Below are 16,467 nucleotides of genomic sequence, written 5' to 3'. Positions count from 1 at the left end.
TATAGTTTGTTGGCTTTAGGAAGAGCGGAAGGAAAAAAGTGATTCTTACGCCAACACATATGTCACTTTTAATTACTTTTGACTTTCGTCCAACATTTCCGTGTTGGACGAAAGTTAAAACCATTAATTTAATTACAAATTAATTGTTTTTAAAAAAACCACAAAAACGCAAATTAAATTGACCAGAATGTTTTTAAAAACATTCTGAATGTTTTTATAACATTTTGAATGTTTTTAACAATATAAACAATGTTTTTATTTTTATTTTTTTTAATAAAATGTTTTTATTTTTATTTTTTTTATTAAAATGTTTTTATTTTTATTTTTTTTACTGTAAATCATGCGCGGAGTGTTGCTACATCGACTATCTTATAGCCTGACTCGCATGGGAGTGCTGCTACATCGACTGACAAATAGCCTGACTCGCAAGGGAGTGCTGCTACATCGACTGACAAATAGCCTGACTCGCAAGGGAGTGCTGCTACATCGACTGACAAATAGCCTGACCCGCAAGGGAGTGCTGCTACATCGACTGAGGGTTTGGTTGGGGCAGGCAGTCTATCATTATTAAAAAAAAAAAATTCCGGTCTTGCATTTTAATTTTTACTTTTTGTCAACAAAATATCGAAAAAACTTTCGGACAACATCTAAGGGTTCTATATATATATATATATATATATATATATATATATATATATATATATATATATTATATATATATATATATATATATATGTATATATATATGTATATATATATACATATATATATATATATATATATATTTATATATATATATATATATATTTATATATATATATATATATATATATTTATATATATATATATATATATATATATTTATATATATATATATATATATATATATATATATATATATATATATATATATATATATATATATATATATATATATATATATATATATATATATATATATATATATATATATATACATTTGAAAAATATATATATATATATATATATACATTTGAAAAATATATATATATATATTAGGGACCCATTAAATGTTTAAGTAGGGGGGGGGGGGTGCCGAATTCTATATTTTTTGTTTAACCAGGTATTATTTATTAATTTTTTTAGAAAAGTTTTAAAAAAAATTCATTTTTTTTTTTTTATTGTTTGCCTTCTACTTATATTTAAACATTTTTAAAGATACAAAAAAAAATTTAAAAGAAAAATTTTTGCAGCGGTTATTTTGCATATAAAGTTATGCAACTTTATGTTAAAATTTATGCTATTTAAATTTTGATTGGATAAATTTGAATTAAAATGAACAATAGTTGCGTTTAAAAAAAAATGTAATAAAACTTTTTTTGTTAAAACGTAAAATTTATAAATACTTAAAAAATTGCTTTTGTTTTACTTTGCAAGAGAATACTTTGCTTCTTTTATTGTTAACTAAATTTAGATATCAATTAAAATGAAAAAAATTAAAACAAGACGTAATAGCAAAATAGTTTTAAATCAAAATAAACAAACTCCTTTAGAAAGTCTCCTTGTAGTTGATAAATTTTATCATACAAAGTCTTTATCAAAGTCAACAATAAATTAACTTTTGAAAGTGCTTGTTGAAGAGTTGCAAAGTTAGTAGAAATTAATTGGACAGAACGTAATATCTACACAATATCAGGCCATTTTAAATTGTCTGCAAAGTGAAATCAATAAATATCGCTACTTAAAAGGTGTTGACAAAAACAAGCAAGGTGATTTTTAAGTAAATTTATTTCTATGAACGAATCCCTTAAAAAATTTTTTGACATTTTCTGCTTCAATCCACAACGTTGTGAAAAGCTAGAGAAGTTTTTCGGTATTTCAATGAATGCTGAAAACTACTCGTATCTAGAAAACATGAGTGGTAACAGAAATTTTACATGTCAAAATGTTGATAAAACTTTCCATCAAAAAGTTATTAATGACAAAAGAAAAATAGAGAAAAAGATAAGAAATGAAACAGCAGTTTATCAGACAATGTACGTTGAGAACGATGATAGCGAGTTAAGTGAATTTGAAGACGAAGATGAGTTTCTTGAAAAATAATTAACAAAAAATGAATATCAGTTATTTGAAAAAGACACTGAACCAATTTAAAAAAAGGGAGTTATGTTTGTTGATGTAAGTGAACCAAAATTGCCATATATGACGAGATCAAAACCAAAATTAATATTTGAAGATTAAGTGGAATTAGTTTTCACAATACTTATGTTCCACCTAATGTGCAACAATCAAAAAAATTAGTCTTAAGTGATATCTACCATGCATGTGCAGAGTTAGATGGAGAAGGATTCTCGATGAGGGAAATGCAAATTGCACTGAAAGTAATTGGCAATCAAATTTGAAATCAAAATGGAAAATTCCAGATGAAACTGACCGTATATCTAAGTACGATAAAAACGATTGTGAAGCTATTGAGAACACATTTATTGATTCTAACACGCTCCCAACACACAGTGCCATACGTATTCTCTTGATTGCAGACAGAGTTGTTCAAGCTAAAAATAGTGGCGATATAATAACTCATACAACTGACTCTACCACTCGAAAGCATGTTGGGACCTTTGCACCTTTTGGTTTAAATATTAACCGAGAATATTATTTTCCTTTGCCTACATTAGCAATTGCTTCAGAAACCACAGCAAATATTGCAGATGGAATAAAGACAACATTCGAAATGTTACAGGAAGCCTCAAAATACACCTCAGAAGAACTATACCAGAAGGTAGATGTTCATATGACTGACAGTACTGTTCATAATATAGGAATATCTAAAATCACAGCTAATATACTTGATAGAGAAACCCTACTGGTCAACTGTTTTGCACTTCACATATAGCTTTAGGTTTTGACAGAGCTATTGAAAAAGTTCTAAACCAAATTGAAAATGAAATGAATATGGATAACCTTTTCAAAGGCTTTCTGTTAGATATATCTATTAACAAAAGTACGGAGACGTTATCCTTAACCTTTCTATCATGGATACTAAACTTGTTTGGTCCGAGTTTTATTCAAAAAACCATGGAATTATCATAAAGAATTTAAAACTTTTATGCAGCGTAAAAGCAAAGATATTTTTCTTTTTGAATTTAGAGATGTTCGATTTGTTTTGAAAACATTTTGTCTTCAACATTTCTTTCGAAATGTTCTTCTATAGTTTGTTTTCACTGGGATGACTTTGATGAGTTTTTAGACCAACACGAATATATCACAAATAAACTTGCTTGTTTAGTCCGAGATTCTATGAATTTTGATTTCATTATAGTTACTTTAGTCGTGGTAGCAGCTTTTGGATTACAAGTTATTTCAACATTTTTCTGTAAAACTAAAGGTAAAGCCACGTATTCTAAACTGCAAATGTTCTTTAGCAAGATGTATGCAAGCTTATCTAATGCTGTCATAAATGAACAATTCTTTGAATTTAAAGAGCCATGTGTTCAAGGAGTATCAAAGAGACTTTCTGAAAATCTCATCAAAGAAGATTATTGCTTAGAAGTTGTTGATGTAGTTGGAAAATATGCATCAAAGAACTTTGATGATTGCATTATTCTTGCAAATATAGTTTGGCAAAGTTTAGCTATAGTTCTTCAATATTAAAGAGGAAAGCATTATGGGTTTGTTTTTAATCAAGTCGTTGGAGTTGATAAAACAGTTGCAAATAATATTGAACTAGAGCGTCAGTGTGGAACTCATAGCAATCGACTTCAAAAAAAACTGTCACTTTCAACAGTTTCATGTGGTAATGTTCTTAAATATTCAAACCATTTAAGAAATAAAGATTCAAATAATTTAGAACTATTTCGGAAAATGGGTGCTATTGTTAGAAAAATTGAAAGTATAGAATACAGTTGGAACCAGCGACAGATTCAATTGAGACAAAGCGGCTTAACAAAAAAAGAACAACAAGCGTTACATCAGGCGTCCAGGAGAAATTCTATTTTAACTTGTTTAAAACTACAAGGCGGCCCATTTATGAGTGGATCAGATGTCTGTGAATATATTGAAAAAGAGCAAGATCTGATAAAATGTTAAAAATGATTGAAGAATGAAGTAATTTATTATACAGATACAAGTAGGTCATTGCCGTGGAAATCAACTCTATTTAAAATCATGATTTTTGATAAAAATAAAAAAAGCGCTGTCTTATATCTATAGAAGAATATGCTACTAATTTGAAGATTCTACTTGGAAAGTCATCACAGAAATCCACAATCACCTACGATGACTTGCACAAAGTTATTTCACAATTTCAATAGAGGTTGAAACAAATTATTATTAATATTAGACTATCTTGATGATGTGCAATATCTAATTTTTTGTGTTATTTATAACTAGACATAATGGTAACATGTTTTATTAATAAAATGAAAAAAAAAATTTACAAATTTTACATCGATTATATTTGAAAATAATAATGATTTCATTTAATTTAACAGTAAATTGTTTTGTCAAAATAATCACTTTTATTAAAATTGAAGTAGAAGGCCAAATATTGATAATGAAGTAAAAATATTGTGAAATTCGAAATCAGCATAAAGATTAATTAAGAAAAAGTGGTTAAACTACAAAAAATCTGAATAAAGTCAATTTTGGACACCCCGCCCCTACCTTGTTTAAGGGCTACTTGATCTGCCCTTAGAAATTTTTTATTTAAAAGTTTTTTAAATCCAAAATTATTTTATTGTTATATATTATATAGAACACTTAAATAGTGTAGGAGTAAAAACTTTTAAAATAAAGTTGTTTCTATTGGCATCCTTATATATACATAAAATTAAATGAATTATATTTTTGACAAATATTTTGTTTCTTTATATTTATGTATATCTAAATATTTAGGCTAAAGAACAATATAATTTTACAAAACCAAGAACAGAAAAAAAAAAATCTTTTGATGTTGGTCTTAAAAGGTACTATAATTTTCTTTTTGAGAATGTTTTTGAAAAAGTAAGTAATAAGCTTGCAATTTGGTTGCAATAAGCTTGAATTTACAAATCACAAAAAATGTAAAAAAAAAAATTCATTTTTTTTTTTTTGATTTTATAAAATATTTAGTCAAAAAGATAAAATAAAATTGTGACTACACAATTTTATTTTCTATATACCACAAGGTACTACCAAAATAATATTCTTTAAATACTGTATGAACAAGTTATATAATCAATAATGTATTATATAATCTGTTACTCATTTGTGATGATAATATTAATGTCTTTATTTATTTATTTTTTTTTTTTTTTTTTTTTTTTTTTAGTTTTATTTAAAAAATATTTAGTCAAAAAGATTTTCTAATATTATTTTAGGTATTTTTCAAATTAATTTTCCAAAGTTTTCTCAAACTTTATTAGTCTTTTCCAAAGTTCTCAAATTAAGTTGCTTATTTTTGCCATTAAAAAAGTTCTATTTTATATTGTCACTGTTTATGTTATTTTATTTTTATTTTGTTTTATGGTAATAATTTATTTTTTTCTTGAAAAATCCAAATATTGAATGCAAACAAGCTTAAAGCAAACTAATACAAACAAGCATAAAGCAAACTAATTTTTAACAGCAGCCTAATATAATTAATGGGTTGTGCGCTATTGAAAAAGTGTACAGAAATATCCTCAAAATTTAGAAAAATTTTTTGATTAAAAAGTTATTTAAATTAAGCTTTTAATTTTTAATGTGTTAAATATATGTGTAATGTTCAGACTTTCCAATAAAGTTTGCACTCACACTACGTAATCTTTATTCATTATATTTTTTAATAGTATTCTATTAAAAAGTATAATACTATTTATTTCCTTGAGTTTTGTATTACCTTAAATATTACTAAAGTTTTTACAAATGCTTAAGAAGTAGTAAAAAGACAACTGTTGTTTGTAACATTTATGTGACATTTTATTGATGCTCTTCTTTTACAAGCGGGGCAATAAAATTATTAGGATAACTTAAATTTAGTTTATTAAATTTATGGTTAGTTAATTATTTACTATATATAGAAATGAAAAGCATTTGAAATTTATATTTAAGTAACTTCAAAAAACTTTTTTTAATATGAATTGTTCTAGCGGTTTTTTATTAAAGTAATTAAAAGTTCTATAACTTATATACTATATCTATAACTATAACTTATATACTTATATACTATTATACTATTATATTTGTTTTGTTATTCACCTCCTCAAGGCCAAGAAGGCCACTACAGATGAGGAGGCTACTTAATAGTGGTTATAACCCTCTCTCAACTTTATAACTCCAAAACACAAACCTCGACGAACAAGGCCGCTGCGCGGAGAAACAAGTTGAGTGTGGTACTACCAGGGACGTGGTGGGGATCGAACTCGGAACCTCTCGCTTATGAAGCGAGCGCTTTACCACTACACCACTACCGCTATTATATACTTATATAACTTTAACTTATATACTATAACTATAATTCTATAGCTTATATTATATAACTTATATACTTTTCAAAAACACAACTATATTTCATTATTGATGGTAATGAAATTACCATCAATAAGAAATAGCTCAGATAATACTTTAAGTGAAATAGAAAACAGTATTTTATCAAAACGAAAAGATTTGTTTCCCGTCAATTTTTTCACCGTGTAAAAAAATAACTCTTCAACCAAAAAAAATTAAAAAAAAAAATGAAATTAAAAATGAAAAAAATATATATTTTTTAATGTTTTAATCAAGTAATTTTATTTTTAATTTATTTATATTAATTTCGAAAAAAAGAAAAAAGTTAGTTTATATTAAACATTTGAAAAAATGTAATATTGAATTTAATTATAGAATATTAGAAAAAAATTTAAAGAAAATAAGCATTCCATTATAACATTTTTGCATTTTTTTTTTTTAATCAAGTTAATTTTTTAATTGATCTCTATTTGCGATAATTTGTTATATTGTGATATTTAAAAAAGTTAATGTCTTTAAAAAATAAAAAAAGCCAATTTTATGATGTCAAATTCACATTAAGCTAATGCGTTGAGTATTTAGCTTAATGTGAGTTTAATGTGAAACAAGGCCCCAAAAAAAGTGATTTTTGTTTTTTATAAATTTATTTATAAAAAACATAAATCACTTTTTTATCAATTTAAATATAAAGTATTTTTAAATAAAATAGTTTTAGCATAAGTGAAATACCATAGATATCAAAAGTTAAACACAATAAGTCAAGGTTTTGCTAGCTTTAAGATTGTAAGTAGACATGCAAGTTTTAAAATTTACTTTAATATGGCGTTAAGGACAGTGTAAAAGTATTTAATTTTTCTGTTATCTTTCAATTTTAGGATGTTAAATGAAAAAATCCCTTTACCTCGCAGAGTATCGCTTCGTATTAAAAACCTACCTGTTTCTTATACTGATTTACCGCCCATTGAACCTTCCCGGCAAAACACATATTTTTCTGTATGTTATTTCTTTTTTTTTTTTTTTTTTTTAAATCATAGTTGGACGCCTTTGCTTATATAGCTACAAATTTTTGAAATTTAAAATACATTATGGCTTTTAACCAAAATTATGATTAAGTTTTGCATCTCTTTTTTTTCATAGCCTCGCAGAGCTCCAAAGCTTTCTATGCAGGCTATTAACATTTCAGAAGGTCATGGTAAATCGGCAATGGAATCTTGGTCAAAACTTCAGGTTTATTTATAATTTTATACATTTGATACGCAGATCACATGCACTTAGTAAATGACCGGGGCTAGGTTTGATAACACATAACCGCGACCGGGGCCAGGTTTATGACCAGGGCTGCATAAATATTGATAGATCCTATAAAAATGTTATTTTTAATTAAAATTTATGATATAAGTTATAATTAAAAACAATACTTTTATATGATCTTATAATATTAATGCAATCCCGGTCATAAACCCAGCCGGAGCTGCATTAAAATTGATAAATTCTATAAAATATTGTTTTTAAATAAAATTCATGTAGTAAATTTTAATTAAAAATAACATTTTTATAGGATCTATCAATATTTATGCAGCCCTGGTCATAAACCTGGCCCCGGTCGTGGCTATATGTTATCAAACCTAGCCCCGGCCATAGCCCCGATCGTTTACTACATACACTGACATTAAATTAATGGTGTTTCAATTAATTTCTTATTTGACATTTTTCGATGGTTTTTTCAGTATTAAGTTAAAGCTTATAATATTAAAAGATAAGCTATTTAAAATCTTCTATCATTTTTGATTCCATTACTGCACAGAATTTAAAAAGTACCAATCAAGTAATACACAAAAGTTATTTGGTATTGCTTGTTAAAAGATTTTATTCAGTTTTTATTAAAAGTATTATTTTTATTTATATTTTATTATAGTTGTAAGTTACTAATATATTAGTAAAATATTTTAACAACTACTGTTATCAAGAAATTAGCTTAATTTATTTTTATTTTTTTGTTTAAAAAAAAAAGTTGTTTTTAGAATTCAAAAGCAGAACTATTAAGTAATAATGTTAAAAAGTAAGTGAAATTTAAGTTTACTATTTTATCATACAGCTGAAGCCTTTAAAGCTATATAATAAATGAAAAATATCTGATTGATCAATAAAAATATAAAATTTTGATAATATAACATTGATGTTATTCTTGTAATAGGTTTCAAGAGGAAACTCAGAAATTGGACATCAAATATGCCGCTAAAGTAACAAAAGATCGTATTTATTCAATTGCAATACACCCTTCATGTGATAAAATCTTAGCATGTGCTGGCGACAAGTCAGGAAATGTTGGGATTTGGGACGTGGTATGAATATTGCTTTTTTTTCTAGGACCTGTTTTTTTTTTGTCGTTTTTTTTTTATGAACAATTAAGAAGAATAAGCTCTCATAAAAGTATCAACAATGGAATAAGATTTTCTGGTGAATGGCAAAGCAGCTTAAGCAGAGAAACTAGTTAAGTACAATACTAAAAACAAATATACTACATAACCCAAAAAATCATTTGAGTGATTTTTTTCTTTTTCATTTTTTTTTTTCATTTTTTGTAATTATAAATAAGGAAAATCCTATTTTAATACCTGACTTCACTTTTTTTAAATAGCAATTTTTGCAAGCAATTATTTCCAAATTAAAAAATATTGAAATATTGTTTTTTTTTTTATTTAGAACTCAACTCAAGGAAAGAGTACTGAGGTGTTTTTATTTTCTCCTCATACACAACCAATCAATTGTTTGAAATTTTGTCCCACAGATATTTCAAAACTTTATTCATGCAGTTTTGATGGTAGTGTTAGAGTTGCTGATTTTTCATCACAACAGTTTTCAGAGGTATTTAAAAGTATGCAATTAAATAATAAATTTAAAAAAATTTAAGAAACATTTATTTATATATAGATCACAGTTGTAAATACATTGTATGTATGAACAGCTATGGTTGTACATTCGATCATATGGTTGTACATACATGCGATTATATGTATGTATGTACACCATGTGTAGATTAGGGTGTCTCAAAAAAATACATTGAATCATACATTGAATTTTAATATGCGGAATACAGCATTTGGCATTATTTTTTTATAAATACAAACAAACAAAAAAGTCTCTAGCTTAAGTAGAAGGTTATTTAGGTGAGTTTACTTTTTTTTGATAAATAAATTTGAACATAAACTTGATTTTAATCATACTATTTAGATTAAAATTGTTACCAAAACAAACAAAAGTTAATGTTGCATGTCAAACATTAATGTTGCATGTTAAATTTGCTTGTGAAATCTTGAGTTTTTTAAAAAAATAAATAATTGGTTTTATAGAGAAATTTGTTTTTAAATGCAACAAAATGAAAATTTCAGCAAATAATTTTTAAAAATGTCATGGTATCAACCTCAAATTAGTAATTTAAGTTTAGTGTTAAAAATATAATAAAAAATTCATAGTATTAGTTTATCATTTATTTTCAACAAAATAAGAATATTTATATTATTTTAAATTATATATTATTGTATTGGTATACAATATATTGTATTAATATACCGTAAATTTTGGCCCTGGAGCCTCCAGGGCCAAAGTTTACAGGATATTTATCATTGGGCCACAATCACCCACCAGGCCGGAGGTGATTTTAACCCAAGTAGAATTTTTATTTTAAATGATTTATATTTAGTAACCTAAGGTATGTTGGTTAAATTTTTGTGGCAAATTGTGGAAAATTTGTTAATTGTTTAACAATAAGACTTTTATAAATTATTATTAATAGCGTTTTGGTATGATCACCTAAAAATTGTATTACTTTACTTGTGCAAACCATACAGCAGTAGCTAGTACAGGTATTTCTTTACATCCATAACAGTAGCTAATACAGGTATTTCTTTGTTCCATATATTTGCACTGAATTAATTTTGAATTATCATTTAGAGAATAACATTTAAAAAATAGAGCACCACAGAATAACATTTAAAAGTCCTAAAACTATTTATTAAACTCAAAGACAAGCAGCTTCAAAATAGAAAATATCCAAATCAATATTAAAGATGAGATTAAACACAGACATCCTAAAAAGCACAATGGCTAGCCATTATCTGCATATACAAAAAAAAGTATTTATAGGCATATGTAAAAAAAATTACCTGATTTTGGCTTACTTGCAGAATTAAATGACTTAAGGTGTTTCACAAGAGAGTATTGAGATCAAATTAAAACTTTTTTTTGACTTTTATGCGACTAAATTTTTAATATTTTTTATCTAAACTTTGTTACAAAATTTTTTTTAAAAACCTCTTTTTTGTAAATTTATGTTTTTTGTATCAAACATTTGTTTTTATTGATTCAATGCATCTTTTAATAACTTTTTTTTAATGTAAAACATTATTATTAATAATTGCTAAAAAATACCATTTATATTCCGTGTTATATAATATCTGAAGAGTATCCTGAAGCCTGTCTCCATTTTGCATTCCCTCAATGAAGTTTTGAATTAACTTGATGTGGCATTCTGCATCGTCATTTATAACTGCAGTCATTTTAAATGTTCTTACACACATTGACAAGTATGTAAAAGACTGGGAAATATTTTTTTTTCACAAGTTTTAATGTCTTTTACTTTCCAAAGAAGACGTTCCTGCTTAGAGATCTCCAACGGCAAGAACAAAAGGTAGAATTGTTTATTGACAGTCTATAATTTTGGTGAATGAACAATTTTAATCTGAGTTTCAGGTTTCTTTTTATCCAGATTTCTTAACTCTGGGATATCATAAAGAAGCAGCTCGTTTAACATGTTGGATTTAACTTTTTTTTCTTTGTATCCAGATCTCTCAATTCTGGGTTATCATAAAAAAGCAGCTTGTTTAACATGTTGGTCTTAACTTAATTTTCAGTTCTTTATCAGCAAAAGCATAAACTATGTTAGGGCTGGGAAGAGATACCAAGTATGATGCATGAGGCTTTGGTAAAAAACCATTCTTATAGCTGTAAATTTTTAAAACAGTTTATTGTTTGTTGCTGAAAAATAATATTGAGTGCTATTAAACCATTTGAGGGTGCTAGGAGCATTAAAAATTTTCAGAAAGAAGAATTCATGAGAAAATACATTGTAGTTGGTAATGAGCTGGGCCTAAAAGCAACTTAAGACCAATCAAACTTTACAATTCTCTTAAGTGTGTTTATATCTTTGTAAATTTGTGGTCATAGTTTTTGGAGACTGCATAAAACTGAATCACATATTCTGTGTCTCAGAATCCACAAGAATATATGTTTTCCTGTTTAGAATAATTCCGTTATAAAATACTAAATAAACTATTGTATAATCTTACATTAAAAACTAATAACAATTAATATCATTTAAAAAGTAGTGAACTGATAAGTTTTATATACAAGTTCAAACCTGGGGTTTAGAAGAGATTCTTGGTTGAAAACAACTTTTAAATATGATTTCTATTTTAATAATATATTGACTTTAGTTTCATGCCTCATTATTTTTTATTGTTCATCAAATATGTATCATAAATATTTTTTGTTAGCTACGCTTTTTTCGAAACATAAATTAAAGTTGACTTCGATTAAAATCAATTTTATGTCTACATTTATTTATTAGAAAAATCACTTAAATAACCTTCTGCTTGAGCTAGAGACAGTTTTTTTGTTTGTTTGTATTTATGGACAAAATTATGCTAAATGCAGCATTCTACATAATAAAATTTAATGTATGATATATTTTTAAGACACATGCATGTATACATACATCAACTAACTAGAGTGTACATACATAGACTGAAATAGTTAGGACACGTGAGTAGTGTATATGCATCATTTGATATAGGTAGAACGTGTGAGGAGTGCTATTACATTGACTGAAGCAGGTAGAACATATCTGGTCCTGTTTGATAATTTTTATGTCAACAAAATATGGTACAACTTTTTTCCTACCTATGGGTTCTCTCTCTCTCTTTCTATATATATATATATATATATATATATATATATATATATATATATATATATATATATATATATATATATATATATATATATATATTACTATAGCATATAAAGATAACAAATTGCTTACTAGTTTTACTTAACTTTATAGCATACAGAATACATATACAAGCTTTTTCAGAAAAAGAAGAAAAAACAAAGAATAATGAAAGAAAAATTGCTGCTCCATGCCAAACCCTCAGTCGTTATAGTGGCACTCCTTTGCAACAGCGGGCTATAATATAATCGATGTATGTACTAAGCCCCCAGCAGCAGGCTATTTCAATGTGATGTCAGAGATGTTAACTAAACACGCATTCATAGTTACATGGGCAATTCCACACATTGATATTATTATATGCTGAGTTTCATAGTTTTTACTTGAAATTTTACATGTATTTTTATGTTTTTTGTTGTTGTGACGGTCATAACAAAAAATCCCTTATTAAAAAACAAAAAATAAAACGAAGCAATCAATGATGTAAGAAAAAAAGAGGATAAATGATTATTAAAAACCATGTAAGTTATGTTAAAAAAATATACTATAACATCAAAGTTCTCAATTATGGTTTAACAATATGATTTTTATTGGTTCATAACAGGACTATAAATGCCAAAACACGTTTATACCTTTAAAGCCATGCTATGGTATGATAAAACTTTAAAGCCATGCTATGGTATGATAAAATGATTTTTTTAAATAACTTTTTTGCTTAAAAGTATTTTTAAACAGTTAAAAAACGAGTTATGGAGTTTAGTATGCGTTTTCATAATTTTTTTTTTTTTTTTTCCTATTTCTCGTGGAATTAGTGAAGATGTGGACTTGAAATAAAATTGTTAATTTGCTTTAGGGTTGATAAGAATGTCGATCATACAACTTAAACAAGTAAAGTAATAAATTAAAATAAAAGATATAGTATACAGGAAAGTATACATGCTGTTTTTATTGATAATACTGTAATACAACTGGGTTAAAAAGCATCTGCAGACTACTTAGTCATAAATGTGTTAAAATGATTGATGCACATCAAGTTTTGTTTGAGAATTTTAAAAATCCAATATTAGATGAATATATTCCATAAGAATCACAGATCTTAGTTGCAATCAAAACTTTAATTTGAATATGAAAAAAAAATTGTCTCTGGTAAAGTTTCAGATCTATGGGCTCCTTGCACTTTATTTTTTATACTTTAGTCTTGGTTATATTGATATTAAATTTATTGTAAAGCAAAAACATTAAATCAATGCATTATGCATAAGCCTGAAAACATTTTTTATGTCATGGTAAAAAGTTTTAACCAAATTGCAAATCTGGAGGATAATTATGGTAATTGAATGCTTACATGCAACATTAAAACTAATAATCCGAAATGTTTTTAATCTAAAAAAAAAAGAGTTATTTATCTTCTTTTATTTTCTGTTTTCATTAAGATACATATAAGAAAACTATATCATGCTTCTTTTGAGAATTTATTATATTTTGTATATTTATTATATTGTCATGCTTATTGTTTAATTTCTAGTAGAAGTATTTAAACTGTAATTAGGTGTCCAAATGCAATGAAAAATATCCAAAATTGCTTAGAATAGCTTTAGAATATGAATACTTAAAAAAAAAGAATATATATATATATGTATGTTTATATATTTATCTATATATATTTGTTTGTAACCAATGTTAATTTATTGTCATCATATATATATATATATATATATATATATATATATATATATATATATATATATATATATATATATATATATATATATATGTATATGTATAGAAAGAGAGAGAGAGAACCCATAGGTAGGAAAAAAGTTGAACCATATTTTGTTGACATAAAAATTATCAAACAGGACCAGATATGTTCTACCTGCTTCAGTCAATGTAATAGCACTCCTCACACGTTCTACCTATATCAAATGATGCATATACACTACTCACGTGTCCTAACTATTTCAGTCTATGTATGTACACTCTAGTTAGTTGATGTATGTATACATGCATGTGTCTTAAAAATATATCATACATTAAATTTTATTATGTAGAATGCTGCATTTAGCATAATTTTGTCCATAAATACAAACAAACATATACATATATATATATATATATATATATATATATATATATATATATATATATATATATATATATATATATATATATATATATATATATAAATAAATTAATATATATATATATATGTATATATATATATATATATATGTATATGTTTGTTTAAATACAAACATATACATATATATATATACAAATACAAACAAACATATACATATATATATATATATATATATATATATATATATATATATATATATATATATATATATATATATATATATATATATATATATATATATATGTATACATATACATAAATACAAACAAACATATACATATAAATATATATATATATATATATATATATATATATATATATATATATATATATATATATATATATATATATATATGTATATGTATATACATATATATATTTGTTTAGTTGTTATTGTAATCAAAATATTGTTGTTTTAATTTTTCTTATTTATGCTTTGAAGGTTTTTAGCATTGAAGAAAACACTGACAGGTTTAATTATTTTGATTGGCCAGCAAATAAGTCAAATACAATATTGGTTGCTTCAAGCAATGGCAATGTGTTACTTTTTGATACACGAACAAGGTATCAAAGATTGTAAACTTTTTTTGACTAATTTTATATATATATATGTATATATATATATATATATATATATATATATTTATATATATTTGACTTTTTTTCAATATATGTATATATATTTTTGACTTTTATATATATATGTATATATATATATATACATATATATATATATATATATATATATATATATATATATATACACACACACACATATATATACATTTATATGTATATATATGTGTGTGTATATATATATATATATATATATATATATATATATATATATATATATATAGTATATATATATATATATATATACATACACGTCTGTACATATGTATACAGTCGTGTGACAATTTATTATAGCCACCCACAATTATTTACATTCTCAAATTTCAAAGTCTATTATTTTAATATTTTTTTGTGATTTATGTACTCAAAAGTAATTTTTATTTAAGAAGTGGGTATTTTTTTTGACAAATTAAAGACATTTAACAAATTGTTAATAAATTTTATTATTCAAATATTACTACAAATATATTCAAGATCAATATTTGGTGATTCCTCCTTTTGCCTATATAATTGCAAGAACCCTTTTTGGTATACTTTTGCATTTTTCAGCCATATCCTTCAAGTCTTTATTATGGTTCCAATGGTGAAAAATTCTTTCTATTAAATACACTTTATTTGTAATATTTTCTTTAGATATTTGCTTCTTTAGGAGCGCCCAAACATTTTTAATAGGATTTAGGTCAGGAGAGTTTCCTGGCCAATCAAGTAATAGAATATTTTGTTCTGATAGATATTTTTTAACTGATTTAGCCGTGTGATATGGTGCCCCATCCTGCATGAAGGTATTTTTTTTACCTGGACTAAACCATTCTGCCAATTGTGGCAACTATCTTTGCTCCAGGACTTTTTTATATTGTAACTGATTCATTATTCCCTCTACAATATAAAGCTTTCCCATTCCCCTTCCACATATCACTGACCAGATCATCACAGAGGTGGGGTGTTTAACAGTTTGAATGAAGCAGTCCAATAGGTATTTTTCTACTTTCTTTCTTTTTACATAATGAGCCTTCTTTGTTAAAACTTGGAAAGTACTCTCGTCACTAAAGCATACCTTACAATATTATACAAGGATTGTTAAGTGAATATTTAAAGTTTGGTGTAAGAAAGTGGATATTTTAAATTCATCTAAATTAATTTTACCAATTTCTAATCATCTTCTGCTAAGTTCCTATACTTTTTTGCCCACTCCAGCCTTTTTTGCATCATTATTGGCGTCAGTTTAGGCTTCTTA

General features: G+C 25.3%; 1 protein-coding gene across 1 annotated transcript in view; it reads left to right on the top strand.

The window, feature by feature from the left end:
* The window catches only part of LOC100204875 (WD repeat-containing protein 76), a 52,399-nt gene that overhangs the window by 12,176 nt on the left and 23,756 nt on the right, over positions 1-16,467 (top strand). The window contains exons 4-10 of the mRNA XM_065799670.1: positions 4,876-4,946; positions 7,323-7,440; positions 7,585-7,674; positions 8,469-8,506; positions 8,642-8,789; positions 9,151-9,312; positions 15,040-15,161. Of these exons, the coding sequence (XP_065655742.1) occupies positions 4,876-4,946; positions 7,323-7,440; positions 7,585-7,674; positions 8,469-8,506; positions 8,642-8,789; positions 9,151-9,312; positions 15,040-15,161 (749 nt within the window). The remainder of the gene's footprint in view (positions 1-4,875; positions 4,947-7,322; positions 7,441-7,584; positions 7,675-8,468; positions 8,507-8,641; positions 8,790-9,150; positions 9,313-15,039; positions 15,162-16,467) is intronic.

The sequence above is a fragment of the Hydra vulgaris genome, chromosome 06, assembly GCF_038396675.1.
Source record: "Hydra vulgaris chromosome 06, alternate assembly HydraT2T_AEP".
NCBI classification, from domain to species: domain Eukaryota; kingdom Metazoa; phylum Cnidaria; class Hydrozoa; order Anthoathecata; family Hydridae; genus Hydra; species Hydra vulgaris.
This window is presented reverse-complemented; position numbering and strand designations above follow the sequence as displayed.